A 26,168-nucleotide genomic window follows, 5' to 3' on the forward strand; every position below is an offset into this window, starting at 1 on the left:
AGTTCCTGAGTACGTTGAATAATACTGGCCATCACAGCCCTGTAAAGGCAATGAACAAGAATTATATAAACGTTGGTCTTCCCAGTCATTAATGAACATGGCCATACTTGCTTGGTATGGACTACGCCTAAGTCTGGTCGGAATAGCGTTGCGTAAGTAGAGCTAACGTATGGTAGCGGATCAGGATCATGGACGTACCAATGTAACTTGTTTATCTGATTGACTTTCTGTGTTTATCCTGACTACGGACTCTTTCGGGCGAGAAACGTAAAGTTCAAGAGACGATGGCTCCAAGCGGATGTTACAAAGTTACCATCAAAGTATCATATCAAATAGTTGAGAACGGGGCATATTGCCGTGTTACTATAGTAGTACTGATCGAAACTTTGGTCCCAGTCGGGCCGGTAATAGATGCTAAGTATGCGAAACACCAAATATATACAGAGACACATGCATTGCCTGTCGTTAACGATATCATTTGTGACCCCTCAATGAACAACTGATCGACAACTACCTAGCGGAGACATGCAGGGGTACAAGACACTGATTGGCCAGTATGCAAATTATGGTGTCATGCACTGCAGCATAATCCCGTTTATTGGGTATTTCTGCGCTTCCATAGGTACTCTTGCAAATCATGAGTCCACTCCTTTATCACTGGCATTTCATCTCACTTGCTTAAGTAACCCCAGCCACCGCATGCCCCCTTCCCCCTCGCCACTCTTTTTGACCGCGCTTCGTGCAGGCCGAGGACACAATTACACGTATTGAACTGCCGTTTAATATGGTAACGCACAACCACCTTGTACACCGCCACCTATTTAAAAGGTTGAGCTATATCGAGCATTAGTCTTATTGGAGGACTTCGTATTCTCTCATTCTTCATTGCGATGGTGTCATACCGCATCACAAGCAGGATTGTATTTAAATGAAGATGTATTTATAAAGGAGCGGTTAAGGCATTCTTATGGTAATGGTTTCACAGCTGACCTGATCTGTCCGTTTTTATGAAATTGATGCCTTTTGGCTGAGCCAATCTCATGTTTTTAACACTCAGATTTGAAGTAGGTGTTCTACAAATGGTCTGGACATACGGTCAAAAGAATATGTTAAATATCAAAAAGCGTACATTTGACCAGATTTCTAGCACATCGATATATTCTTGCCATGCTAAGCTTAGGGCATGTAGCAAGTTCTCAGAGTCCTTCCCGTGTATGGAGCCTGTCTCATGCAATAATGTCTTAAAGTTAACTTCACTTCATAGCCTCTGAGTCGGTCTAGCACATAATCCAGCCTTTAGAAATTGTCCGCTCGTAGGATGACTAGCGAGTATACAACTGCTGCTCCAGACTGGACCAGAAATTTTTACTTTGATTTCCCATCCATATCGCCTGGACGCTTTTTCTGAAAGTTGATTAATAGGCCTGTTCCAAGTTCATGGTACACATACCAGCCAAGATCGCTGTTATAAAGACGGTTCAAGAGTAGATGTGGAGTACAGCATACTTCGCACGTAGGCAATTCTTCGCTTCATGTCCTCTTTCTTGGACTTTTGGTGGTCATGAAATGTGAAAAGCCTTGCTTTTTAAGTAAGCCTTTTGTACTCAAGAAGCTTGAGCTGCTCTTCACGGATGCTTCGTCATCCGAATTCGTCTTGAGAGGCTTCGCCAATTTGGTAAGTTCTTGGCATTCATCTTCCCGCGTAAGAGCTGTGTGCATCTGCAGTATCTGTGATGAATGGATTTTATCGTGTATATGGAAAGGGTAGTTCGACATGATGAGAGTTGATATGGACCAAAGCTCAAGAGGTGAACGGACAGAAAATGTTGAGATCTGTAGTGGTTGTAATCTTGATGGAACAGTTTGATCACTGATGAATATATACCACAATGCTATATGAATGTTGCTCGTCTATTCTAGGCAATATTCAGTTGATCTCGGAGCTCATACTATGTTACGGGACACTCTGTGAAGAATACTGTGAATAAAAAAACATAGAGTACTGTAGCAGTTTTATGATATGATGGTAGGTTGTAGTTGCACGGACCTAGCATGTTAGGTGCTAGGCACCACCCTAGGTACTAGTACCTAATTTCCCCCGCAGCTGCCACAGCTTTCCGCCCTCTGTAGTTCATCACTTTTTGCTACACTTGCCACCCATAGATTGATGATCATCAGAGCCTGATAATGCATAGTCTCGTGGCCGTAGCTAGATGACAATCATCTTCCACCATAAACCTTCTTCTTCGTCGTTTTCCGTGAAGTACCGGTACTAAACAGCAAGGCTCTGGCCTTACATAGCAAAAATTGTACTGGAACTTTCGGTTCAAGCATTTATGATCTGACGGTCGGTTGCAGGACGCATGGATCTAGCAAGCATTATACCGGAATAACGCACCAAACCACTGCACTAGCTGAACAAAATGTGAAGCTCCACACTAGGAACTAGCCTGATAGTGGTTATGGATACATCAACACGGAATTATCGGTTCGAGCAGTTATGATCTGACGGTGGATTGCAGCTGCATAGGCTACCACTGCACCGGAACTGTTGGTTCCAGTAGTTTCATAACATAACGGTAGATTGCAGCTGCATAGACTTAGTAGCCACTACAAGGGAACTGTGAGTCCGGCGTTTATGATATGATTGTAGATCGCAGGATGCTGCATAACGGCACGGTAGGAAACTAATGGTTGAATGAACAACCTGTTATTCAAACCTCTTAATCTAATAATAGCTCCTTTACACACTTTATCTGTTAGAACTAGTCCTTCAAAGATTAGATCCAACTCAGATTCTCGAAGGATTTCTCGTAGACGCTGTTACTACTACGTCTGCTAATTACAGGACTCGCAGCGGCATCGCGTTCTTTCCTCGAGTCCTCTTTTTACTCTCCTAAAGTCTCCTGAGTACAGAAAACAGCCATGTTTGATACGGATCATCATTTGCCTTTGTTAGAGCATGATGAACACTCAAATGGCGATTTCCATACATCTAACCATGACAAGATACCATACAAGATATCAAAAACACGAACCACCACCAAGCCAACACTCCATCTAGCACTGATTTTGCCCTGGATTCTGTTCTTTCTTACTCTCATCATTCTCTTATTCCAATGGTTCCAATACCAACCAGCCTCTCCTCTTCTGTATAGTAAGTTAACTTTACGTTCCCAAAGGATGTCTCATGAGTTGACCATCAAGGCCCTGCATATGATTCTTTGGAATATGAAATACGAAGATTTCGCCTGGGACTTCATAATGATACAACTGAATATCAGGGAGACCCATCTCCAGAGCTCGATGAGACGTGGGAATCTTTATATAGGAGTATGCCATTTGCCCCCAGTCGAATTTCTGGCGTCTAATCTTGACATTTAGTGGGAATCAGTGCCATTCCACTCGAAATGGCCAAGAAACTGCCCAATCGCACGGCCATGATACCGCATGATGAAGAAAAACGTTACATTATGCAACTCGACGTTTTTCATCAACTCCATTGTTTGGTAAGTTTGGCAAGCCGACCTATATTTATTTCATTCGAAATGATCATTTAATTGATGTTGTGGTATTAGAATGCGATTCGAAAAGCGCTTCATCCAGATTACTATACCGTTTCCTCCCAGCCAGATCCAAATGACGATGGTGGCGTCCTCGAGCCTCATCACATTGATCACTGTGTTGACACCATCCGGCAATCTCTTATGTGCAATGCTGATATCAGCCCTTTGACCTGGATGTGGGATGATGAGAGGGCGAAAATCCTTGCGAAAGGCACCATAGTCCACACTTGCCGACGGTTCGACAAGATCCAGGAATGGGCTTCTCGATATAATTATGGCAAAATGATGGACTCCACTCAGAAGGCAGTGAATGACCCTTTAGACCCCGAGACTTGGACAGAAGGCTTTTCCGGTTAGGGTGGACTAGAAAGGAAATATTCCGTATCAGCAAACGATGGTAGCAGGTAGTGTTTTCAACATAGACCAGCAATCACAAGCGCGCGGGTTTGATTCAATTAGAACTTGACGAATACTCGCACGTTGCCTTAAAATTTGATAATCATCGAAGCTACTAATACTGTAAATTGTTTAATCGAAATGGATATGTTGAAGAGCCTGGCTAGGTTAACGTTTGAATATTTATATTTACTCAATATCTTAGAAAATGCTATCATACGCCAAATTCTTTGGGAGGATTCAACTAAACTATCCCGTGTATGATATCATTGTTTAGTTCTGTAGCTTCCAGTATTATATATGATTAAAGCGGTGTTCTTGTTACGAACGCAAAGTTGACGAGTTTATACAAACGTTGATTTCCAAACAAAATCATTTCCCAATCCATGACAACGTTGAGCACGAATTGAGGAAATGTTTCGTTGTCGTCATTTAGCTATAGTAAATCTGACTAGGACAGAATACCACGTCGACCGCAGGTATAATTGCAACACCTTTAAACAATACCATTGTGGCCATTATATGCTCACTGCTGCAACCCATGTCGACATCAACAAGACTGTGTATATATCTCGCCTCGAACCGCGACTTCCCAGAGTGCTTTAGGTCCCTTGCCCTGCATTCCCAATATCATCTGAGCGCAGTGGCTTTGATGATGTAGGCCCATGGCATTGTAGGCGACCGGAATACCGTCCTTGTCATCGTTGTTCCGTAGCCAAAGAAGCAGGCAGTGCGTAACGTGATGGAGGCGGGTCGTATAGTAAGGAGTCCCAAAGGGGAGTTCGGTTAGGTTGGGGCCCAGTCCATCGTCCAAATCAGCCCCTGCGGTTGCATAGAAACCCGTCCCTGGCATCGAAATGAACTCGGCCTCATAACTCCGGGAGCATGCCTTTGGGAGCCAGAGCCCGCTGAGGTAGTCAAACTCGCAGCCCATAGCCAGAGCTTCTTCGCGAGATTTGCCGCAGTGATGTTCGACCTTGTTCACCTCGGCCGAGTCATGCGGAAGTGCAGAGCAGACTCCTGAAGCTGGTGCACTATAGTACATGACGATTACTCCGAGCATGAATGAGAAGGCGAGTATGAGTCCGATGAAAATGTACTTGAAAGGCCTGACCCAAGGAGTGGATGCGCGGATTGGAACGGGAGGGCCGTACTCAGATTGTTCCGAATCTGTTGTAGATAAAGGTTCATATTTCTTGGTAACAGATGTTCGAGGATACATTCTCAGCGATTTATCATGGAACTTGTCTAGTGACAAAAAAACAAAGGAAGAGCCTCCGAGAGATTGAGGGGAATTCGAAAAAAAAGAAAGAGGCAGAAGCTAGGATGACATGCTTTGTTCAGTTCATATCAGGATACGGTCGTTACTGCCTCTAAGTAGTGCTGCCTGTGGATTGGCCGAGTGCTGAAATGGCGTTAAGCTTCAACCGATGCTTCACTATGAATGGGTTAGCGTATAGCTACGATACTTCTGTGCAGTCCAAAATAATTTCATAGGACTACTAACCATAATCCATGTATAGGTGGCAATTTCAGTGAACTAATACAGCTATGATCCACTGTCAAATCATAATTGCCTGGACTTACAGTTCCCTTGTCGTGGTTGCTAAATCTAGCAGCTGCAATCCACCGTCAGATCATAAATGCTCGAACCGATAATTCCGGTGCAGTTTTGCTAGATCCATGCGTCCTGTAATCGACCGTCAGATCATAATTGCTCGAACCAACAATTCCGGTGCAGTTTTGCTAAATCCATGCATCCTGTAATCGACCGCTGCAATCGACCGTCAGATCATAAATGCTCGGACCATCAATTCCGGTGCAGTGGTTGCTGGGTCTATGCAGCTGCAATCCACCGTTATGTTGTTAAACTGCTCAAACCAACAGTTCTAGTGCAGTTCTTGCTAGGTCCGTGCGATTTGTAATCCATCGTCATATCATCAACTTGCTCGAACCAAGAGTCCCTTGTAGTGGCTGCTAGGCCTATGCAACTGCAATACACTTGTCATATCATTAAGATTACTCGAACCAATCATTCCCTTGTAGTGGTTGCTAGGTCTATGCAGCTGCAATCCACCGTCATATCATGAGACTGCCTAAACCCATAATGCTCGTGCCAGAGCAATGCATATTGGCCCATTTCTAAATACAAGGTTCAAGTAATACAAGCATTAGCATATAAGCGAAATTCGTACGTCAAAAATCCCTTAGAGACCCAATTTAAGATCCTCCATCCTCATACTATACGTAACCTAAAGTCACGGTGACTGGGTAGTGTTTAGAACCCCAAAATCCGAATAAGCCTGCTTGAGATCAGTATCTTAAACTACAAGGCTTCCCCTCTCTACCACTTCTAGTTCGTCGATTGGCGTAATATTATTGCATCATGCGTTCTTGGAACTTTTTTGAGAAAATTAGAAATCCCACGTTTGGTGCGGCGAAGACGTCAAAAAATGAGGACGAAAGTGAGTCACTTATCGAAAGCTCTCATAATGGGAGGGCTCCTTCCGGAACTAAAATAACGTTGATTGTTTCAATTTGTGTCATTAACGTTTTGATACTGTTTACTTCACTCTACCATTTTCATCTTGCAAGCAATCTTTGCCAAAGTGGAACGAGGCCGCTCCCCGGGTATCAAAATAATGACCTCAACACACTTTGGAAACAGTCCTCCAGCTACTGTAAGTCCACACCGGAGCCTACGCATGCAACTCAGCTGACAACAGAATGCTTGGACAGCGCCCATACTGGACAAATTGGACCTGGGCATGGACCGCGTAATGTTTGAAGGGGCACTCCAAGACAACACATCTATATGGCGCCAGACACCTTCACCTGAAGTGGATGCCGCTTGGGACTACATTACAACGGAGGGCATGGAAGCCGTTACAGCGCCAGCTGAAGACGTGTTGCGCTCTGGAAAAAATGTCTCAATGAGTGTCAAAGTACCTACATCCTGGGGCCTCGGGGATGATGCATACCTGGCACAGATAGAGGTGTTTCATCAAATACACTGTCTGAACCAGCTGCGGAAGGAGGTTTATGCGGAGTACTATTTTACTTCTCCGGCCAACGACCTTCGAATCGGGCACCGGAATCACTGCATTCATATGATACTCCAGGTTCTGATGTGTAACGCAGACACCGGTCTCATATTCCATAACTGGGTTCACAATAGTGACCTCCCAGCCCCCCAAACCAGAGCGTTCGCAGATTTCAACACAATCAAGAAGTGCAAGAACTTTGACAATATTCTCGACTGGGCTCGAGAGAAGGGGGTCAAAAATGTAAAAGATAAAATGATCCATGATCTCACATATCCGCCAGGGGCTCCATTTTTAGCTGGAGATGGTTATATCATATCGCAATGATTTGATTAGGCGTGAGCAAAACAGAAAATTCTGGAGTGGTTATGAAGCTTTAGTATACGGCAGATCCATCACTTTATCAAGATTTACATCACTGCGCAAGACATATGATCTTCAGCGCCTAGTTGGATATATCTGGGAGGACGATCTCACACGACGTGAATTACGGAATCGTACAATGGCTGCAGCCAACATCAACCATGCAGGCTTCCAGCGTTGACTTGATGTTATAGTGTCCATCCTACGTGATTATGGACTTGAGGTGAGCCACCGCAAATCCCACTCAGCAGCTTGATCTAACGCCATGCTCTCGCAGTCCGTATCTATAACACCCGTGGAATATTCGGAGCACTGTCCGTTTCCTTACAATAATTTCATATACATGATTCAGCTTTCCTCACCTATGGTATCATCGACATTCAGTGCCAGGAGTACACGTCCTGGAACTGCGGCGCCTCTAAACTCTAAGACAACAGTCTTCCGCCTCAGTAACCCATATGCGAATGATTTAAACAATGCAAATCGGGTAGAGAATGAAGTGGCTGCGCAATACCTCTACCGCCAACAACTCAGTGCAAGTCACCCAGAATTGGCGTCCTTGGTACCTACCATATATGCTCGGGAGCCAAGTCGATACCCAGAGATATCCGACGAGACGGGTTTCGGATGGACGATATGTGAACATATGCCAGGTACCAATCTTGATGCTCAGTTTGTCAAGATGGATCTTCCGAAGAAGTTGGAGGTGGTCAAGCAGATTGCAGGAATATTCGCAGCCTTCCAGAAAATTATTGTCCCGGAAGAGTTAAGAGGTCACTTCGGCGGTTTGACTTTCGATGACTCGGGCCAAGTAGTCCGTGGGCAGATGTCCATTTGTCCCCCTGGGCCGTGGGAGGACTACACAGATCTGTGGGTTGCACGCCTACGCTGGCAACTGCACAATGCCGACCAGAGCCCTGCGCTGAAGGGTTGGCAGGAGTGCGGTCTTCGTGATCGTATTGATAAGCTGTTGAATGGGAATGGGATCGCTAAGTGGATGGAAAGGATAGACGTCACGCAGACCACACTGGCTCATGGTGACTTCAGTAAGTTGACAGATATGATCCATACTTCGAGTATCTTGGCTGATGATTATCAAAGCAATGAACAACATTCTATTTGACGACAGAAATCAACGCGTGACGGCCTTGCTGTACTTTGACTTTTCTTGTGTTACTCACCCTTCCCAGGACTTTTTCACTGGTCTTTGGGATATTGGTGATGGGATGCGCCAAGATGACAGCAGGCTGCGTACTGCTATTCTGACAGGCGAATTTGACGATGCAGCCGAGGATTTTTCTCCCGATGCTAAGATCGATTGGGAAGTTTCCAAAGCTTGGGATAGTACGTTAGCTGTGCAAGGTGTCATTCGACCGTCTCTGATACTTGGAATTGATAAGTTGGAGACTCTTTGGGCATTGGAAGACGCAATCTGTCCTTCTAATCTCAGCCATGAATTCAAGATAGAGAGAACCAAGCGCAAGTTTCCAGGAAAGCTGGGGGAGATTATCAAGGCGGCTACAGATAAGCTGATTGCCACACTGAACGAGCTAGAGGCATAATCAGTAAAGACTGACAATCTACGACTAACGCCTTTTCCGGATCTTCTAATTATGTAACCTAGGGTGCGTTGCTAGTCTTGTGACAGGGACTGGTTCCTATCATGTCGCTTATTTGAAGCATCGGAAGTTGACGCACCAAACCACTGCGCTAGCTGAACAAAATTTGAAGCTCCACACTAGGAACTAGCCTAATAGTGGTTATATGGTACGGCGCAATAGAAGTACTATACATCATAGCCTACATTGAGTGACGGGGATGGCCATAACGCGTGTACTCTACATCCCGGCTCATATTGAGTGGATCGTTCCAACTGAGTCCATGGCAAGCCCTATGGAGACTTAGTCCACCCTTGCCCGCGGTTGGAAAGTTATCATCACTGTAATGTTACCAGATGTCTCCCCCATCATATTGTTCATAAAAACATGTTAGCGAGCAGTGGTCAGGATGAAGGAAAGAAGACGAGAAAATTTCCCAGCGGCCCCCTCTGCCTTGACCTTATTGACTTGCACATCTCACGGTCTACCAATAAGCAATGATGGCGAGCAATATGTTGGGAAAACTAGTTTGCATTCTCACGCTAGTCACGCTGGCGATGTCTATCACTTTCAGAAGTTTGGATTCTGGAATCGATGTTACGTTGTTAACAGCACCTCCCGCCGACCACATGATCACGCTCTCCATTGGACTGACGATGAACAACATGGATGAACTGGACGAAAGACTCAAGGCGGTCTCGACTCCAGGAAGTCCGCTCTATGGCAAATACCTTGACAAGCACGACATCGAATCTCTTTTCTTTCCATCAACTGATGCATACAAAAATGTCACTAGCTGGCGTAAGTAATATGCTTGTTTTTGATTTTCTTTCTTTAGTTGTTGCATTTCTTTTTTCTTACAGTTCGAAACATGCGACTCGGGGAGTCAAGAGTACATCGTTAGGTGTCTGATTTCCATTAAAGCAAAAGTTCAGCCTCCGATAATTAGTCAATAACATCCTGAAAGTAAAATGCTAATACTGAGATGTATAGTGCGAAGTAATGGTGTTGAGAAAATCTCACAGCAGGGATCGAGCATTAACTTTGCGACTACAGTCGCAAACGCGAACAAGTTACTCAACACCGAATTCGCCTACTATGATATCGAAGGTGTGAAAAAACTTCGAACGAGGCAATATGATGTGCCTGATGAGGTGGCAGATCATATCAACCTAATTCACCCCACGACTTATTTTGGCAAATCGAGATCCATGATGAATACAAGGGAACTGGTGCAGGTGTCTCAACGAGAGACGACACCGTCTTACTCTAATACGACAACCAATTGCTCCACCCTACTGCAACCATATTGTTTCCGCGACGCTTATGGCGTGGAGGACTATACTCCAGACGAAAACAGTGGCAGTCGTGTTGCATTTGGTAGTTTCCTAAACAATTCCGCACGTTTAGAGGATTTCCATTTATACCAAAATGCATACGGCATCCCAGAGTCAAATTTCTCTACGGAGATAATCAACGGAGGGTTGGATCACCAAGACATCAACGGTAAAATCGGGGAAGCCAACCTCGACTCTCAACTACAGAGCGCAATGACGTATCCTCTCCCACAGATACAATATATCACCGGAGGAAAGCCACCATTTGTTCCAAGTGTTATTACTCCTGACGAGGAAAGTAATACAAACGAGCCTTGGCTGGATTTTTACGAATTCTTAATAAACAAGACCAACGACCAGCTACCACAGGTTATCTCGAACTCCTATGGCGAGGATGAACAGACAGTGCCACCCGAGTACGCTCGGCGGGTGTGTAACTTAATAGGTGTATTGGGGTTGCGTGGGATTTCTGTTCTCCAGTCCTCTGGGGATGGCGGAGTTGGAGTTCCGTGTATCTCGAATGATGGAAAGAACCACACTGAATTTTCACCGCAATTCCCCGCATCCTGCCCCTGTAGGTAGAAGCTGAATCTCAAAGTCGCGGTGGCTTTTGTGTTCTTTGCTCTTGGTAATCCTTACTAACAGATTCTGATAGATGTCACATCTGTCGGCGGTACTCAGTCCTGGGCTCCGGAGATTGGATGGTCCGGAAGCAGCGGCGGTTTCAGTAATTATTTTGCCCAACCTTGGTACCAAACGGGTGCTGTCAATACTTATTTGGACTCTGGCATCAACCTTGAGGCGAAGGAATATTACGAAGCCGGCGCATACGCAAATTTCTCGGGAAGGGCTTTCCCTGACATCTCGGCGCACAGCTATCACCCCAAGTACGTCCAATGATACCTTGCTTAGTCGAGTAAAGAAGAAACCTTGAAGCTGACATCACACAGCTATGCATTCTATATAGCCGATGCCGCAGAAGAAGGAGCTGGAACATCGGCTGCCGCTCCCGTTGCAGCAGGAGTGATCGCTTTGCTGAACGACGCTAGACTCCGCGCTGGAAAACCAACCATGGGGTTTCTTAACCCATTTCTTTACAGTCTTGAGATGGGCCCTCTCATTGACGTTACCTCAGGAACGTCAACAGGCTGTACTGGGACTACAGCGAGAACAGGGAAAGAAATTCCAGGTGCTGGTGTCATACCCAACGCGACGTGGAATAGTACGATTGGTTGGGATCCTGTGACTGGACTGGGCTTGCCATACTTCAAGGAGATGGTCAAGGTCGCTATGATGATTGTTTAAGTCGATGCATATCCCTAATATACAATAGACATACAGACAGGAGAATAATATCACTTTATGAGGATCAAGGCATTTCAAGGAAAATAAGAAAGCTTGAGCCATGATGCAGTGATGTCTATTGCCATGAGAATATCAAGTGCCTAATTAGACCACGTGGTGAAAATAAAGATTTGTGTAGAATGGCTTCACCATCCAGATGGATTTCACTTCGTACACCAGGTGACGGCAAATAGATCTATATTCAACGTACCGTATAAAGGGAATCCTTCCCTTCGTATGATGGCCTGTAGATAACGCCTTCCGGCGTTCGCACACTATGGCTGTGGTGGCTAGCCAAACAGTCTATGCTATCTATCTAGATACCGTCCTCGTACGAGACCGCAAATCCCATTATTCCAACAATTTGAAAGATTTATTACCAAATCCTTCACCCCGTTATACTGAAAGAATACGTCGAGGACGTTGACTACGCGGTCTTGTTCGGGTCATGTGCGCATCAGCGTAATGGTCCCAGTATTTTGTGATAGTTTTACAAATATAGACCAGGTTGTATCAATCTCAAGGTCGGGATAATCACCTCGTTATGTTAGTGGATTGCAAGACGCATGGATCTAGCAATCCTTACACCGGAACTATCGGTTCGAGCATTTATGATCTGACGATGGATTGCAGCTGCATACGCTTAGCAACCACTGCACCAGAACTGTTGTTTCAAGCATTTATGATCTGACGATGGATTGCAGCTGCATACGCCTAGCAACCACTGCACCGGTTGCTGGTTCAAGCATTTATGATCTGACAATGGATTGCAGCTGCATAGGGTTAGCAGCCACTGCACCGGAACTGTTGGTTCGATCATTTATGATCTGACGATGGATTGCAGCTGCATAGGCCTAGCAACCACTGCACTGGTTGTTGGTTCGAGCATTTATGATCTGACGATGGATTGCAGCTGCATAGGGTTAGTGACCCCTGCACCGGAACTGTTGGTTCAAGTAGTTTCATAACATAACGGTGGATTGCAGGACGTATGAATCTAGCAAGCACTGTACTGGAATTATCGGTTCGAGTAGTTTTATGATATGATTGCGGATTGCAGGACGTACTGTAACGGCACGGGACGGAATTCATTGGTTGAATGGAACATCAGGGATTTAGTTTTTGAAATTTGTTAAACGTCTTGTTCCAATCAACGCTAGCTATACTGACGTTGAGTTTCATGCAGAACCTCGGTTACAATTATGCTGCTGTACTGGAACATTGTTGTTCGGACTTTGTGTATAGAGGTAGTGATTTAGATATCCAGGGCTAGAATCGTACCGCCCACTACGGTCGTGGCGTTAACTGTTATAAATAGGACTGTGCTGAATTTTGAAACCCTCCTACTATCCAAATATCTTCGCCTAATTCAAATTTCTCACAACTACCTTCTCTACGTCAAGAAACCTTTGGCCCATCACCTTCTCATCATGAAGCTCAATCTTTTAAACCTGGCCTTCGCTGTCCTGGCTGCGCCAGCCGCTACAATGCCTGTAGAGCATAGTACGAAGCCAGGCGAAGTACTTGCCGATAAATTTTTGCTTGGCAGCAGCTATAAACGTGAAGAGCCTTCAAGTAAGGTGGACGTAAAGAGGAACAACGAGGTCGATGCCGATGAGTACGATCTCCGTTCTGCATGGGCCAAGAGGAACAACGAGGTCGACGCCGACGAGTACGATCTCCGTTCTGCATGGGCCAAGAGAAACAACGAGGTCGACGCCGACGAGTACGATCTGCGTTCCGCATGGGCCAAGAAGGATTAGTTCAACGTGGATTGAATATGCGCAAACTGAGACTGACACACTCGAGAATTAACGGCACACGTTCAACTACATCTTTTTTTCTCATGTATGGCACGCAAACACGGTGGAGGTCGTACGAAGTATTTGTGTGATGAAAGTTTAAATGTAGAAACAGACGATTCGTCTTGCATTTTCTTCATAGCTGTTGATTATAGTATCAATATCTACACATTCATTACTCTATTAGCAAACCGAGCTTGTTTCCTTTGATTTAATTGGTTGCTTCATTAAAGGGTCAGATCCTGAAAATACTCCCGCTGCAACATTGCACCAATAATAGGACGACGTAGTATCAGGTCTACCATCTTTTGTATATAGAGCTAGAAAGAGGCAGAAACTCAAAGTCACACAGTTATTGTCACTCGTGGCGACGGTCACGAAGGACGGGAGATCACAGACAGAAGGGGGGTTGGGTATGTAGCTGTACGTTGATTTTTCTGTTGTCTAATTCTTAATGATATTATGCTTAAGATGATGGGCCATGGCACTTCCAGAAGTTTAGTCAGGCTAGCTTCTCTTCGTGTAGTTAACTTACTATTTCTGATTTTACGATCGAAAGCAATGCTATATATACAATAGTCTTAGCTGTGGCGGAGAAGCAACGGAGGCAGGGTGGAAGATCTTTCTGCGCGCGGAATCAGAACGAAGAGCTCAGCAGAATGGCATATGAAAAAGGAAAGCCTCAGAATTTACTCAGAATTTACCTTGCTGAAGCGGGCGATAAGGCAGACCTGATATACTACCCGAGGCGTCTGTCTGCTGATTGACTTGTGCGAGCAGTCGCGCCATCGCATTTTGCTTGCTTTCCCTATATATTAACGGTATGTGCACGTCGAATAGTCACTCCGAGTAGACAATAGGCCTCATCTTTTTCGTTCGTCATGTGGCGGCTATGAGCCCAAGCCAGGCGCTCATGGGGGGTAAATCGACTAAGAGCGGTTCCGCGCAGTGCATTTCTGTGAATCTTAGAGATGCTATAGATCCCACTTTTCAGCGATAATTTGTCACCCAAAAATCCGCCATCAACTAAGAAAAACTTAACTAAAGCTAGTGCCAAAAGCGTTTGGAGCGTCCAGCCGCGGGTAAACCATCGGCTTTTCCTGAAAAATAGCTTTTACGACGCTCTTAACGTTTGTCCGTCTTCGCAGTTATTTTTTAAGATATCGGGTAAATAAGCATAGCATTAAGCAGCATTTTGGTATTAGCGGAATATTGAATTAATCGCTTTGGAAAGCTCCGTATTATTTAATTTGTCGATATAGCACGTATCGACCCAGAAATATCGTAAACCATCCGAAGCAGTCTGCTAATAATAAAATTAAAGCTTTTTATATCCTTTCTTATCTTAGCCGGCGTAATATTGGATATTATGGAAAGTAACCTCCTAATTATCGTCTCCCTATATATGCGAAAAGATAGTGTATTACGGAATATTCTCAATTAAATCCTTTGTTAAACCGAAGCTCCCATCCGTTTTAACTCTTAGGAGACGCATAGCCGGCTGTTTTTATAGAAAAATAAAGTAGATGATTTGCATACTAATAGCAAAATAATTCTATAAATATAGTCCCGAGATACCTTTTGCGAGTAGGGCGGGTTCAAGCACGATCAAACCTGAGCTCCAACCGAAAAAAGACCTAAGCTCTCCCCTTTCCTACAGTCTTCATTGATCAACTCCGCCTTGTTAAGCTAGGGCCAGATGTTGCTATTATCCAAGTTGAAGTTGCGCAAACCTGTGGATTGGCCGGTGCCGAGTGGAGGTGCTCGTCATGCGAATTCAGTCTTCTGCGATTTGCAATAAGGCCTTACCAGGCTTTGCGAGAGCTCTGGGAACTGTAATGAATGTATAACTCGATTCAAATAGTAGATTGAAAATGAACAAAGATGTAGATAGCCTGCGTATATACAGTTGTCATGGCCAGCTTCTGCGGCCATGTACGGAGCGCCTGCGGTCAATTGAGGCGTTCAAATACTTTTCAGAGAATTTGCAGACTTTTCCCCAGAAGACGAGTAGATATACATGTTTAAAAGACTCACAGGCTCAGTACTGGAGTAGATAGCTATGTACTACTAGGTATTCATCTCATCCACGACTCAACGTGGGGACGAAACAGTGAAACAATCAGGATCTCCCGGTCCACTTATTCAAGCTTCAATTATACATGGCCAATCCAGGGCTCAGCCACACCAAGGATTCGGTGCGACGGTGATCTCGCTGCGCCACGCCCAAACCTCATGAGCTCCAACAAAAGCCGAATACTTCTTGGTTCCCATTTTCTGCGTCTTGAAAAGTTCTGAGGGGCATTACAAGATGGAACGGGCTTGACGCCACACCCGAGTTGATCATCCAAAAACTCCCATATTCAGTCCGGTGAATCATACACCATGGACGCCTAGTTGGGAGGCTCTTCATCGGATGTATGCAATGAAAGACCAAGGCGAAAGTGCCATGCATCAAAATGCAGGCAGCGACGAATTCCTCCAAGCTATTGGGCTAATATTCGTGAACACTCGAGTTGTTGAATGCCAACACCTTTTGTGCGACAGTGTCTTTCTAGCGGATTTTCGGCCAAATGTTTCTTTTCTTCTTCCTTTATTTTCTTAATTTAAAAAAAAAAAAAAGAACCATAGACCCTTTGTTAGCCTTTGAAACGAATAGCTATCTGGCGATTAAGAATAACTCAAATCGGGACCGATGGGATCGCACAGAGGGAGGGACTACGAGCGGTGCGGGAAGCTTGGCATGGATATCACCGCCTGCTTGCTTGTCATACTTTAGGTATTCTTAGCACACCAGCCCCCCCGCCACGTGCCTATTCGCTAGCGGTTTGAAGGGCTCCAACGGCCCGCCTCCGCCCTTTACATAGGGCTAAATCATACATGTTAAGAGTCCGCGCCGCAACGCTGCACATTTCCATCGTCACAATTGACTCGACACAGCCAGTCACGATACTGGCAGGATCTCAATGGGACCAGGGGAGCTTCTATTCTGTACGCACAAGATGCCATGGCCAGGCAGCAGGATTCGGGGCTCTGCCTCTCTGCCTGCCTGCCTGCACTTCAATATCTGCGCCGCAATGACATTTTTGTCGGTCATACGTCAATTGGTCTACTGCTTCAGGCTGAGAAACATTACAAGATGTCTTGCCTATAAGTTTATCTCACTGCCGCCTCAAGATCCTTTGAGCGACTCGAGTCTTTCGAATCTCAATCGCTCGCCCAAACCATTCCATCCAGTGCAAGTAAACTATACAACTTGCACAGCTTATTGCCCAAGTGTAACTTGCTACTTCAAAAAGAAACAATAAATCCTTCATTATATAGACATCTTCAAGGTCTACGACAACTTGGATTGATCAAGATGTTGTCAATCGTAACAATTGGCGTACGAGTCTTTGCAGTAAGTGTCCCAGGACTAGCCAAAACCCCAAACCCTGTCCTTGCTCATGAGAGCAGAGAAGTAGAAGAAAACTAGAATTAACGCCTCTCTTTCCCTTCGTATAGCTCCTCTTTGGCGCCGTCGTCCTCGGCTTGTCCGTCACCCTCGCCAAGCAACAGCACGAGGGCAAGCCCCCGTCCGAGACATCCTTTGGCAGCTTCACCGGCGCCTTTGGCATCATTGCGTCGGGCATTGGCCTCTTTGCCCTCTGGTTCGACAAGATTTCTCCCCTGGTCACCATGATTATTGATGCGCTGGCCTCTATTTTTTACCTGGCTGGCGGTATTGTAAGTCGGGACCCTTTCCCCTTGTAGTCCCCCATTCTCAGTGTCCGCCTTGCGGAGAGTTTTTGTCTCCTTTCTTCTGGCCCTTCCCCGCTGACCTATTAAAACTTTCAAGTCCCTCGTCCTCGCCCTAAAGTCCGTCAAGAGCTGCACCGGCAAAGACGCCGTTTCGGAAGTCACCCGCTTCACCAACAAGATCCTCAACGGCGGCTGCACCACGAAAAACGGCCAGCTCTGGTGCTACGTCGGCAGCGACGCCGACAACGACGGCATCCACCCGGACCTCATTGGCCGCTGCCAGCGCGCCCAGGCCGATTACGTCTTTGAGTTCTTGGGCTTTATTGTCGGGTTGGCCCTCATTACCCTGGGGTTCCTGGCGTGGCGACGCGGTGGCTCGAGGACGCGTGCTTATGCGTAAATGGCCCCCAAAGAGGCTGCTTCTCTGAGCCGTCCCACCCAGGAGCAGTGCGTCGATCCAGGTCGTGTGGACCAATCTGGGCTGTGGTTAGTCTTGGTGGGTGGTGGTTGCATGATTGTAATGTTAGTTCGTGATACCCCTGTGGAGAAAGGTGTAGGTGTAAGCAGTTGCTATCGCCTTGGAATCGCAGTACTGCAGTACCGGATATAAAGTCAATGATCGCTCTCCTTCCGGTGTGTGCGTATGCCTTTATAGATAGAAATAAACAAACGCGAGCAGACCCGTCACTGGCCGCTGCCAGTCAATTCCAAAACCTTTGGTCACTTCAAAGTCATTTATTAATTTTCATTTTGCATCAGCTGATCTAGCTCTGTCTGGCAGGGTCCAGCTCAACCTTGTTGCCGGTAATCTCATCAATCTCTGCCAGAATTTCAGGAGTGAGCTTATCCAAAATAGTCAGAGCCTTGACGTTCTCGACAATCTGCTGCGGCCGGCTGGCACCGGTAATGACGGACGATACATTGGGGTTCTTGAGACACCAAGCCAAGGCAAGCTGGCTCTGAGTGACACCGAGCTTGTCGGCAACGGTCTTGAGCTTCTTGACCTTGGCAATGTTGTCGCGCCAGGGCTCGTTGCCGTATTGCGAGCGCATAAAGTCGGCAAAACCGTCCTTGCTGACGCCAAAGCGCGAGTCCGACGGCGGGGCGTCGACTGCATCGTTGTACTTGCCGCTGAGCAGGCCCATCTTGATTGGGCTGAAGACGGTCAAGCCCAGACCCATGCGTGAGTAGAGCCTCTGGAACTCGCCCTCGACCTTCTTGCGGTCCAGAATGTTGTACAGGGGCTGCTCAACAATGGGGCCAATCATCTTGAGGTCCTTGGCGATGCCAACGGCCTCGGCAATCTCGTCGGCGCTCCACTCAGAAGTGCCCCAGTAGCTGCAAATTATGTTAGCGAATCGCTGCAATAGCAGAAACATTTCAACGTACAAGGCCATTCCCTTCTCAATAACATAGTTGAAAGCGCGGACTGTCTCCTCCATGGGAGTCAGGCGGTCCGGTCGGTGCGCGTACACGATATCGACATACTTGAGGTCGAGACGCTCCAAGGAGGCTGTAAGACCCTCGATAATGTGCTTCCGCGAGAGACCGTGGTTGTTTACCAGGATCTCACCGTTCACTGCTCCCCAGTTGATCTGTTGTTTATTGTGAGCCTCGCAGCCCTTTGCTCTACTGGGTTGAATGCATTTCTTCTCACCTTGGTGCTAATGACAAGGTCACTTCTCTTCCATCCATACTTTTGGATGGCCTTTCCCATGGCAATCTCCGACTTGCCGGCCGTGTAGCTAAAATTGATGAGTCAGTTGTGGTCTTTGCCGCAGAATCATGAGAGAAGGGCCGGGACAGAGCGTACTTTTCAGCGGTATCGAAGAAATTGACGCCCAGGTCATAGGCCTGCTTCATGCATTCAAAGGTCTTTTCTGTTCACCAGAAGCATTACGTTAGCTGATGCCCCCAAATGACCGACAGGAGCATATCATACCATCCTCGACATGGCCACCGTAGGTGAGCCAGCCACCCAATGCAATGGCCGATACATGAAGGCCAGAATTGCCCAGTCGACGGTAGACCATGCCGGTCTTTCTCGGTTCTTCCCAGGCCATGGCTGCGTTTTGAAGTCTAATTAATGACACCCTAAAAAGAAGCAATGTTGAAGCAAGGGAGTGGTCGATCACGCAAGATGTCAAAATTAAGACGCAAGACTCCTTTTGAGCAGACAGACCCTTACACTCACTCAACGAAACAATGAAGAGTGTGTGAAGAAAAAACGACAGCGGTTGGAGAAGTCTCATGGAGAAATTCTCGGAGTTGTATTCCCCAAAGCAGCGGAGCGGGGTGAGCAATTGGGTTCAGGTGGGGCAGTCGTATTGCGTGCTCATGCTCCGAGAGGCCACCGCCGACCGGATAGGTGATAGCGGCCGGATACCTCATTTAGCTTCCCTCCAGCTCAGCGGCAAAGGGATCTTTGGCGGTCGCTAGCATGTGGCGTCGGGAAACTGCCTCAAATCACTGCCATCGACTGCATGACCACTACGGCGAGCACTGCCTGTGGTAAAGAGGAAGGACATGCTCATATACTCCAGCGTTGACATGAGGAATTCTCGCCCTTCTGTAAAATCAGGGGTCTTGTTTTCATCAATTTGGCTCTCCTTGGAAACACGCCAAGCAAGTCGTTCGAAATAGTCGGTTGATGACACCAAATTTGAGGGGGGTGCCGTTGCGAGCTCCCCAATCAGCCCAATTCAACGTGTTACAGTTCATATTTAATTGGTGGTGCTTATCTGTCGACAGCATACCTGGAGAAGTTGCTGGCACATGTATTGATGAATCTTTTGCGAGTTGTAATTTTCACTTCCGATCACGTTTCAAGCTATCAATCGCATCAAGGGCCGTTTGTTGCTTGAAACATTGCGTCCAATTGTTCTCCCACTTCATGATGTAGATTCCTGCCATTGCGCGGCTGTGCTTGTTCCCATTTCTTCATTACTGTTTCGAATCTGTTCAAACACCATGCGCGTCAACGGTGATGGAGTCCTGACCAGCGGTGTACTAAAGTCCAATGGTGGCCAAGACATCTGCTGGTTTTGCTGGTCCAGCGAGTGGTAATTGGGCGTAGTTGAGCCAGAAGGTCTCAAGATATTAGTATCTGCCAAGATCTCCTCTAGCTCTGCCCACGCTGAAGGATGTAGCAGAGTCCCGGAAAAGGGACTTCGGTTGGGGTCAATCTCAGTCTCTTCCGGCTGTTCTTCAATGCGCCCGCTGCTCCCCAGATCCACCACTGGATTTGGCGCAATGGACGCCATCCTGAGGTATAGCGATGCAACTAGGGATTTGTTACCACCCCGAGAGGATGAAAGTATCTTTTGAAGACCCAGCAATACCTCTTCGGCCTGGTCGGCTGGATTGACCGAGTTGTTGCTCTTCACAGCATCAATGACTGCAGTGGCAATGTCATAGGTTTTGAATTCCATAGTTGGGCCATGAGCCTCAATGGCAGTCTTTGGCAGATGCGACATGAAGTTCAAGAATTCCTTGGCTATGCGGATGGGACTGCTTGCCATGGTGGCGACCCCAAACCTCACAGCTGCCCGCCACAGTACTGCACGCATCCATTGACGTGTAACGAATATGTCTGCCTTTTGGACATCATTACTGGAATCGTAATCGATGGCATTATCCTGGAGATGGTCTTGTAACAACCCCAAGCAGCCTCTTGCGGTTGTTGTCAGGTTGGACAAGTCAGAGTCGGAATTTTGTAGGATATCAAAGATGCCAGACTGATCAAACATCCAAAACAAATTGACTAGCTTCAAGAAAGCGGGCAGAACATGGGCCTGGTCATCTCCGACCGGAGTAGGTAGTATGATGGCGGGTTTGAGGATGACCGGGAGTTTGTGAAGCATTGCGACGCCTCTCTCCGTAACAAAGAGCAGCCACAAGACACGGCGCCGCATCTGCTGCTCCGTCTCGGGCAATCCGTCGTAGGAAGACTCTCGCTCCAATCGCATCATTTGGGAAATGGTTATTGCTTGCCTCAAGTATAAAAGACTTTTCCCGCCACCCGGCGTCTGGTTTTCATGATATATGTGCAAGAAAAAAGCGACGCGCAGGACATCGAGGCTCATTTGGTTATCATGATCTTCCAAGCTTGTGCGTGGCACCTCGTCTGGTGAAAGCGTTTCCAGGCGAAGTTGTGCTATAGTAGCTAGGCGAATAGTGGTGGCCAAGAGATTGGACAAAGGTGTATTGGACGCAAGAGCATGCATCAGCTCATCAACATTGACTATCGGCCATATTGGATACAACCTCTGTCGATAAATCTCGAGAGCATGGACGAGACTTGTGGTCTGCTGCCGAGGTGGGTCAATCGGCCTAGCAGCGTCAAAGTGAAAGATTCCTGGCACTGGGGCATCGACGGGCAGCGAGTGATGGTTGTCGTCATTGAAGCCATCCAAGGGCGCCGTCTGAGCTGCAGATATCTTTTGTATCGTCTTGGCGCGCAGGGTCCTCGGCCCTCTTGTCGCCTGGAGGCGCTTAAAGGTACATGCTATTCCACTCGCAACGCAACCGCGACATGGCGACGTCTCGGAGCACTTGACCTTTCTGATTTTGCAGGCGTCGCATGCACGCTTCACGAGGTTCGTCCTTGGTGCGGATTTTGCCTTGTTGTTTGGCATGGCGTCGTTGTAGTCGCAAGGTACAAGACTGTGGATGTGGATGTGGAGTAGGAGATCCAAGTCCTGGACTGTCGCTGAAACCTTACGATGGAATCTCTGGCTTTGAGATTTAGGTCCGACAGATTGGGTCGTGGCGAAGCGACAGGATACGCATCATGGCGACACCCCGGTGCAGTTTCCCTGTACTGTACAGGGCGGGCGCCTACGAGGTAACTGAAGATAATTGTAAAATAATGTAGTTGATTCAAAGTCGGTTACATGGTCGACGCACTTGAATCGCGCTGCAGAGCTACTCGCAGACCCGATCACTTGGCTCTTCAGAACTCTCGGGATGAGGAGTCTTGAAGATAAAAGAAGGATAATTGCACAGTAGCACTGGAAGCTCAAGATGTTTGGCAAGTGATGGGAGCAACGGTCTTGGGGTTGATTCGTGACCACTTACAGGACACCCAGGCCCCCCGCTAAAATTGCACAATACAGCCCATGACAGTGGCCTCGAACACCATGGACCCACATGGGCGATCGCGTCATCCTCGGCTCCCCGCAATATTCTTTTGCTGTCTCTCTCTACGGGAGTTTTGAATGTGTTTTATTTCAGCGACTCCAATGAATCCATGGTACTGAATGCAGGGTGTCCAACGGTCAAGTCACGTCACGTTTTGAAATGCACATCGCGGACTTAGTATGCCTCTTCCACCAGAGGACTACTAGGTACAGTGGCACAGGCCATTTCCCCAACACTTGCATACATACATAATCTGCAATCCTTCATCTCGGCACGGGTCAATCCTTCGAGAAATTCGCAGGGATCCGAAGCTCAATTATTTTGCTCAAATGTCTTGATAAGATCGTTAAACAAGAACTCGTAAAACATTATAGAGAGTCGCAACAGACTCGCCATCATTATGTTCAATTTGCACATATCGCGGTCGTCCCGTGCCTATTGCCCCGCTATTTCAGATCAAGAGTTATAACGAGCACATTGTGGGTACGGCTCCGGTTCTCAAATGAGGAGAAAGAATACTGTGTATACAAGTCAGGAATGTTTCAATGTCTCATTTTCTCCTACCCGTCCATCGAATTCCAATATGAAATCACACCGCAACCAAAATAATGATAAGCTAAGGGAGAGATACAGAAAGGAACACAAATCATTCATCATCCTCGCAACCATTGTTCATTGTTAGACTCGGCATGTGGTGAATCAAGTTGACGTTGCTTGCAACTATTGTCTACTTACCTAGCATCACTTTCCAATTTATACCTCCTCTGCTTCTATTGGGTTTTACGCCTGCAAGTCAAGAAAGTCTTTACAATTTTTCGTCATGTTCCAAAGGGATACCGATGACACGCTAGTGACTGTTTCGCTGTGGAATGTGCTGTCGCTAACAAGTTTTGTCTCGAAAACCCACGAGTACCAGGTAATACATATTGGTGCAAATCGGTGATAGTTTCCCGGCAAGGGGATCATTGATGTCCAAGAGTGAATTGGTTCACAGTCAAGAGACAGCAGATCTCTTCTCGGCCGTTGCAGTGTTTATATGGGTACCTAATAGCGCAACGATTGAGCGGCTGCTCGTAACACATTTCTACGGATTTGTCGGAGTGGGCGGGCAAAAAGTGGCACTAAATTCTACATAGTAGAAGTTGGGGAACGTTGGATATACACCTAACCTAGCCAACAAGGACAGCGTCCAGCCAAGAGTTGGTTGATTTATAGTTACCTAGACCTTGCCTGCATGGTTCTATGGGATCTGTCAAACACGTGAAATGATAGACGAGGCAAAAGGTGGATTGTTCACTTTTAAGCTTACATTAGATATGATTGATCTCGGATGTTTAATTGCAGACTCCAGGACTCTGTTCGTTTCATAGTGTGGCGCAATTACCAGAGCTGGCCGTCTAAGCGTGCCACAGTGGGCTATAGTTCATGGCTGCAAACGTGCTCTTCCAAAGCTGTTTGCAGACCCAAATTGGCTCGAAAACTAGCCAATCATGCCCGGGGACAAGACCCCAATCCAGTAAGGCTATACCTCTAAGTACCCGTGGGCCCCCTCTGAGGCGCTCATGGCAGCGGCTGAAAACAGACAGATTCACATTGGTCTTTCAGCTGCATCTGCGCTACTGATTCCAGGGCCACTACTTTCATTCACTACCTGCTAGTTTGGACGCCATGCTCGTTGCTCAATGATTTCAACTTCGTATCAGGTATCTCTACACGGGACGACTCCTTTTTTTCTATCTTGCCTTGTTCGTCAATCGGCATTCCTGGGCTGAGACCTGCCCAGGTAGGTGCCCACGGTCATGTTGGGGTAGAGTAGATCGTATAATTAGACTGCATTCCCAAGAACTGAGTATGGTGCCTCGAGATTCATACCTCCGAATCTCCTCTTGCGGTTATTCTCTCTTTGTATGCATTTTGTGATTTCACGTTTATTGCAATGATTCAGCCCTGCACTGTGCCCGGCCTGAGTTCGCTCTCGCCCAAGTCACTCAAGAATGTCGTTCTCGGTTTCGGGCTCGTGTTGCTTGTTTTCCTAGTTGGCAGCACATTTCCGTCCCAGAGATTAGACAAGCTCAACATACTCGACTCTCCTCTGTCTCCGTCTATGTCCAACGTGACGACCGAGGCGCGGTTCAAAAGACCAGATGGAGTCAATATCACGGGCGTCGTCTTTTACGGCCGCGCTCGTTTGGTCGACATTCTTGATTGCTACCTGCAAAAGAACTTGGCTGTAAATGGAGGTCTCCTGGACAAGGTCCTTTTCATGATGAACACCGACGACAAGGAGGACTTGGCATGGTTGGGTGACCTTGCTGATCGTGTTCCGCAGTATGAGATTGTCCCGGTAAAACGTCCCAACAATTCCCATGGCTGGGGTGGCTTCAATCTCATCTGGGCGTCTCTCACGGATCCCGACACCATATACTTGAAGATTGACGATGATATTGTCTGGATTGACGATGACGCCGTTCCCCGTATGATTGAAACTCTCATCAAGCATCCCGAGGCCCACGATATTGCCGGCAACATTATCAATAGCCCAATTACGAGCTTCATGCATTACCATCAAGGCGCCGTGCGTCCATTCCTTCCAGACTTGAAGGCTCCAGAGCAGCTGAGCCCACCGACAGACTGGCGCACTTCACATCTACCTTTTTACGATGGCCCGTTATCCGAAAAGTACGACTGGGATCCGCAAAACGCAAAGCCCAACGCCCACTTCTCTGTTGGTGACAAAGGCGGCCCGCCCTACGAGAATCACCGTTGGCTTCCACTGCCGGATACGAGCGAGAATATTCTGAGGACACCCATTTCAGGCGCATCGTACGACGCCTTTGGCATGGGCTGGAAAAGTTGGGCCATGGGCGCTCAGCAGCACTATAGCCTCCTACGCAACATTGAAGAGAAGCGCCTGGAACGCTACTGGTTCGGCGACCACCAGGAGGGCATCTGGGATATGCAATATACCCGTTACAACCTCAACTTTTTGGCCATCTGGGGTTCAAGCGTCGCCAAGGCACTGCCCGGAAGCGACGATGAGCAGGATATGACGGTCACGATCCCGCTTCGCCTCAAGAAGCCCTGTCTCATCAATACCCGCGCCCTTGTTGCCCACTTTAGTTTTGGCATCCAGACTGAAATTTCCCACACCGACTTACTGGACCGCTATCGCCTGTACGCCAACGAACATGTCTGCGCTGCCGACAACCAAAAAGCACGCCTTCCATTCCACGGCGGCGGTCAGGGTTGAGGCGTGAGATAATGCAAATGTCCCACATCAGAATTGTGCCCCGAAATAGCACCAGCTTTACAGCCCCAAGAATTGGCTCATAGATTTACTTTCACCGCTCGTTTCGAGGGCAGGTCTTGCGTCTGTCAAGGCAGAATGACTGCCATACAACAACACAGAAATTGACACGACAGACACGGATGCCGTCGCTTTGGGCAGGAAATTCGCCAACGATGTAAATGTCCTTTGACAAGAGCTATGTTAGCAGTCAGCATTATGGAAGAAGAGACATGGCTCGACCAAAAGACCAGTCGGATGAGGTTAAAATATCTTTCCGACAAAGCCAAAAAAGGTGACACTTTCACCCACGATCATTGAGCTTGGCAGTGGGGATGAACTTGATCAAACGAGCTGAAGGATAAAGATTGACGCCAAAAATTGATGTAGAGCTCGCCCGTATCCAATAGCCGAGATGTACAGTCGTTGAAGTATTTACGGCGAAAGGTCACGTAGACGGTGGACACAGATCCAGATGACATAGACTCGGATTCGGTGTATGGAATATGCTGGTAGAGCAATGTCTATAGAGAAGGTCATCTTCATTGG

At 47.1% G+C, this 26,168-nt stretch overlaps 9 protein-coding genes across 9 annotated transcripts; 6 read left to right on the forward strand and 3 right to left on the reverse strand.

The window, feature by feature from the left end:
• Positions 1-3,410: 3,410 nt before the first annotated feature.
• Positions 3,411-3,923, forward strand: PFICI_03671 (uncharacterized protein; the record flags this gene model as incomplete). The annotated part of the gene is made up of 2 exons (XM_007832252.1): positions 3,411-3,509; positions 3,579-3,923. 2 exons carry the CDS (start codon positions 3,411-3,413, stop codon positions 3,921-3,923), a joined length of 444 nt encoding a protein of 147 aa, XP_007830443.1.
• Positions 3,924-4,512: 589 nt separating this feature from the next.
• On the reverse strand, positions 4,513-5,184 carry PFICI_03672 (uncharacterized protein; the record flags this gene model as incomplete). Its single annotated transcript, XM_007832253.1, has 1 exon — positions 4,513-5,184. One exon carries the CDS (start codon positions 5,182-5,184, stop codon positions 4,513-4,515), a length of 672 nt encoding a protein of 223 aa, XP_007830444.1.
• Positions 5,185-6,604: 1,420 nt separating this feature from the next.
• PFICI_03673 (uncharacterized protein) lies at positions 6,605-8,931 on the forward strand (the record flags this gene model as incomplete). The annotated part of the gene is made up of 6 exons (XM_007832254.1): positions 6,605-6,643; positions 6,689-7,249; positions 7,434-7,503; positions 7,564-7,592; positions 7,647-8,415; positions 8,471-8,931. The coding sequence occupies 6 exons, from the start codon at positions 6,605-6,607 to the stop codon at positions 8,929-8,931; spliced, it is 1,929 nt and encodes a 642-aa protein (XP_007830445.1).
• Positions 8,932-9,524: 593 nt separating this feature from the next.
• On the forward strand, positions 9,525-11,609 carry PFICI_03674 (uncharacterized protein; the record flags this gene model as incomplete). Its single annotated transcript, XM_007832255.1, has 4 exons — positions 9,525-9,768; positions 9,961-10,878; positions 10,960-11,191; positions 11,255-11,609. The coding sequence occupies 4 exons, from the start codon at positions 9,525-9,527 to the stop codon at positions 11,607-11,609; spliced, it is 1,749 nt and encodes a 582-aa protein (XP_007830446.1).
• A 1,469-nt stretch (positions 11,610-13,078) lies between these two features.
• Positions 13,079-13,411, forward strand: PFICI_03675 (uncharacterized protein; the record flags this gene model as incomplete). Its single annotated transcript, XM_007832256.1, has 1 exon — positions 13,079-13,411. The coding sequence occupies one exon, from the start codon at positions 13,079-13,081 to the stop codon at positions 13,409-13,411; it is 333 nt and encodes a 110-aa protein (XP_007830447.1).
• Positions 13,412-16,811: 3,400 nt separating this feature from the next.
• PFICI_03676 (uncharacterized protein) lies at positions 16,812-17,591 on the forward strand (the record flags this gene model as incomplete). Its single annotated transcript, XM_007832257.1, has 3 exons — positions 16,812-16,850; positions 16,955-17,176; positions 17,289-17,591. The coding sequence occupies 3 exons, from the start codon at positions 16,812-16,814 to the stop codon at positions 17,589-17,591; spliced, it is 564 nt and encodes a 187-aa protein (XP_007830448.1).
• A 364-nt stretch (positions 17,592-17,955) lies between these two features.
• PFICI_03677 (uncharacterized protein) lies at positions 17,956-19,254 on the reverse strand (the record flags this gene model as incomplete). Its single annotated transcript, XM_007832258.1, has 5 exons — positions 17,956-18,529; positions 18,581-18,786; positions 18,849-18,936; positions 19,005-19,071; positions 19,134-19,254. The coding sequence occupies 5 exons, from the start codon at positions 19,252-19,254 to the stop codon at positions 17,956-17,958; spliced, it is 1,056 nt and encodes a 351-aa protein (XP_007830449.1).
• Positions 19,255-20,082: 828 nt separating this feature from the next.
• PFICI_03678 (uncharacterized protein) lies at positions 20,083-21,828 on the reverse strand (the record flags this gene model as incomplete). The annotated part of the gene is made up of 1 exon (XM_007832259.1): positions 20,083-21,828. One exon carries the CDS (start codon positions 21,826-21,828, stop codon positions 20,083-20,085), a length of 1,746 nt encoding a protein of 581 aa, XP_007830450.1.
• A 2,441-nt stretch (positions 21,829-24,269) lies between these two features.
• PFICI_03679 (uncharacterized protein) lies at positions 24,270-25,583 on the forward strand (the record flags this gene model as incomplete). Its single annotated transcript, XM_007832260.1, has 1 exon — positions 24,270-25,583. The coding sequence occupies one exon, from the start codon at positions 24,270-24,272 to the stop codon at positions 25,581-25,583; it is 1,314 nt and encodes a 437-aa protein (XP_007830451.1).
• Positions 25,584-26,168: the final 585 nt, after the last annotated feature.

Source organism: Pestalotiopsis fici (genome assembly GCF_000516985.1).
Source record: "Pestalotiopsis fici W106-1 unplaced genomic scaffold PFICI_Scf_2, whole genome shotgun sequence".
NCBI classification, from domain to species: domain Eukaryota; kingdom Fungi; phylum Ascomycota; class Sordariomycetes; order Amphisphaeriales; family Sporocadaceae; genus Pestalotiopsis; species Pestalotiopsis fici.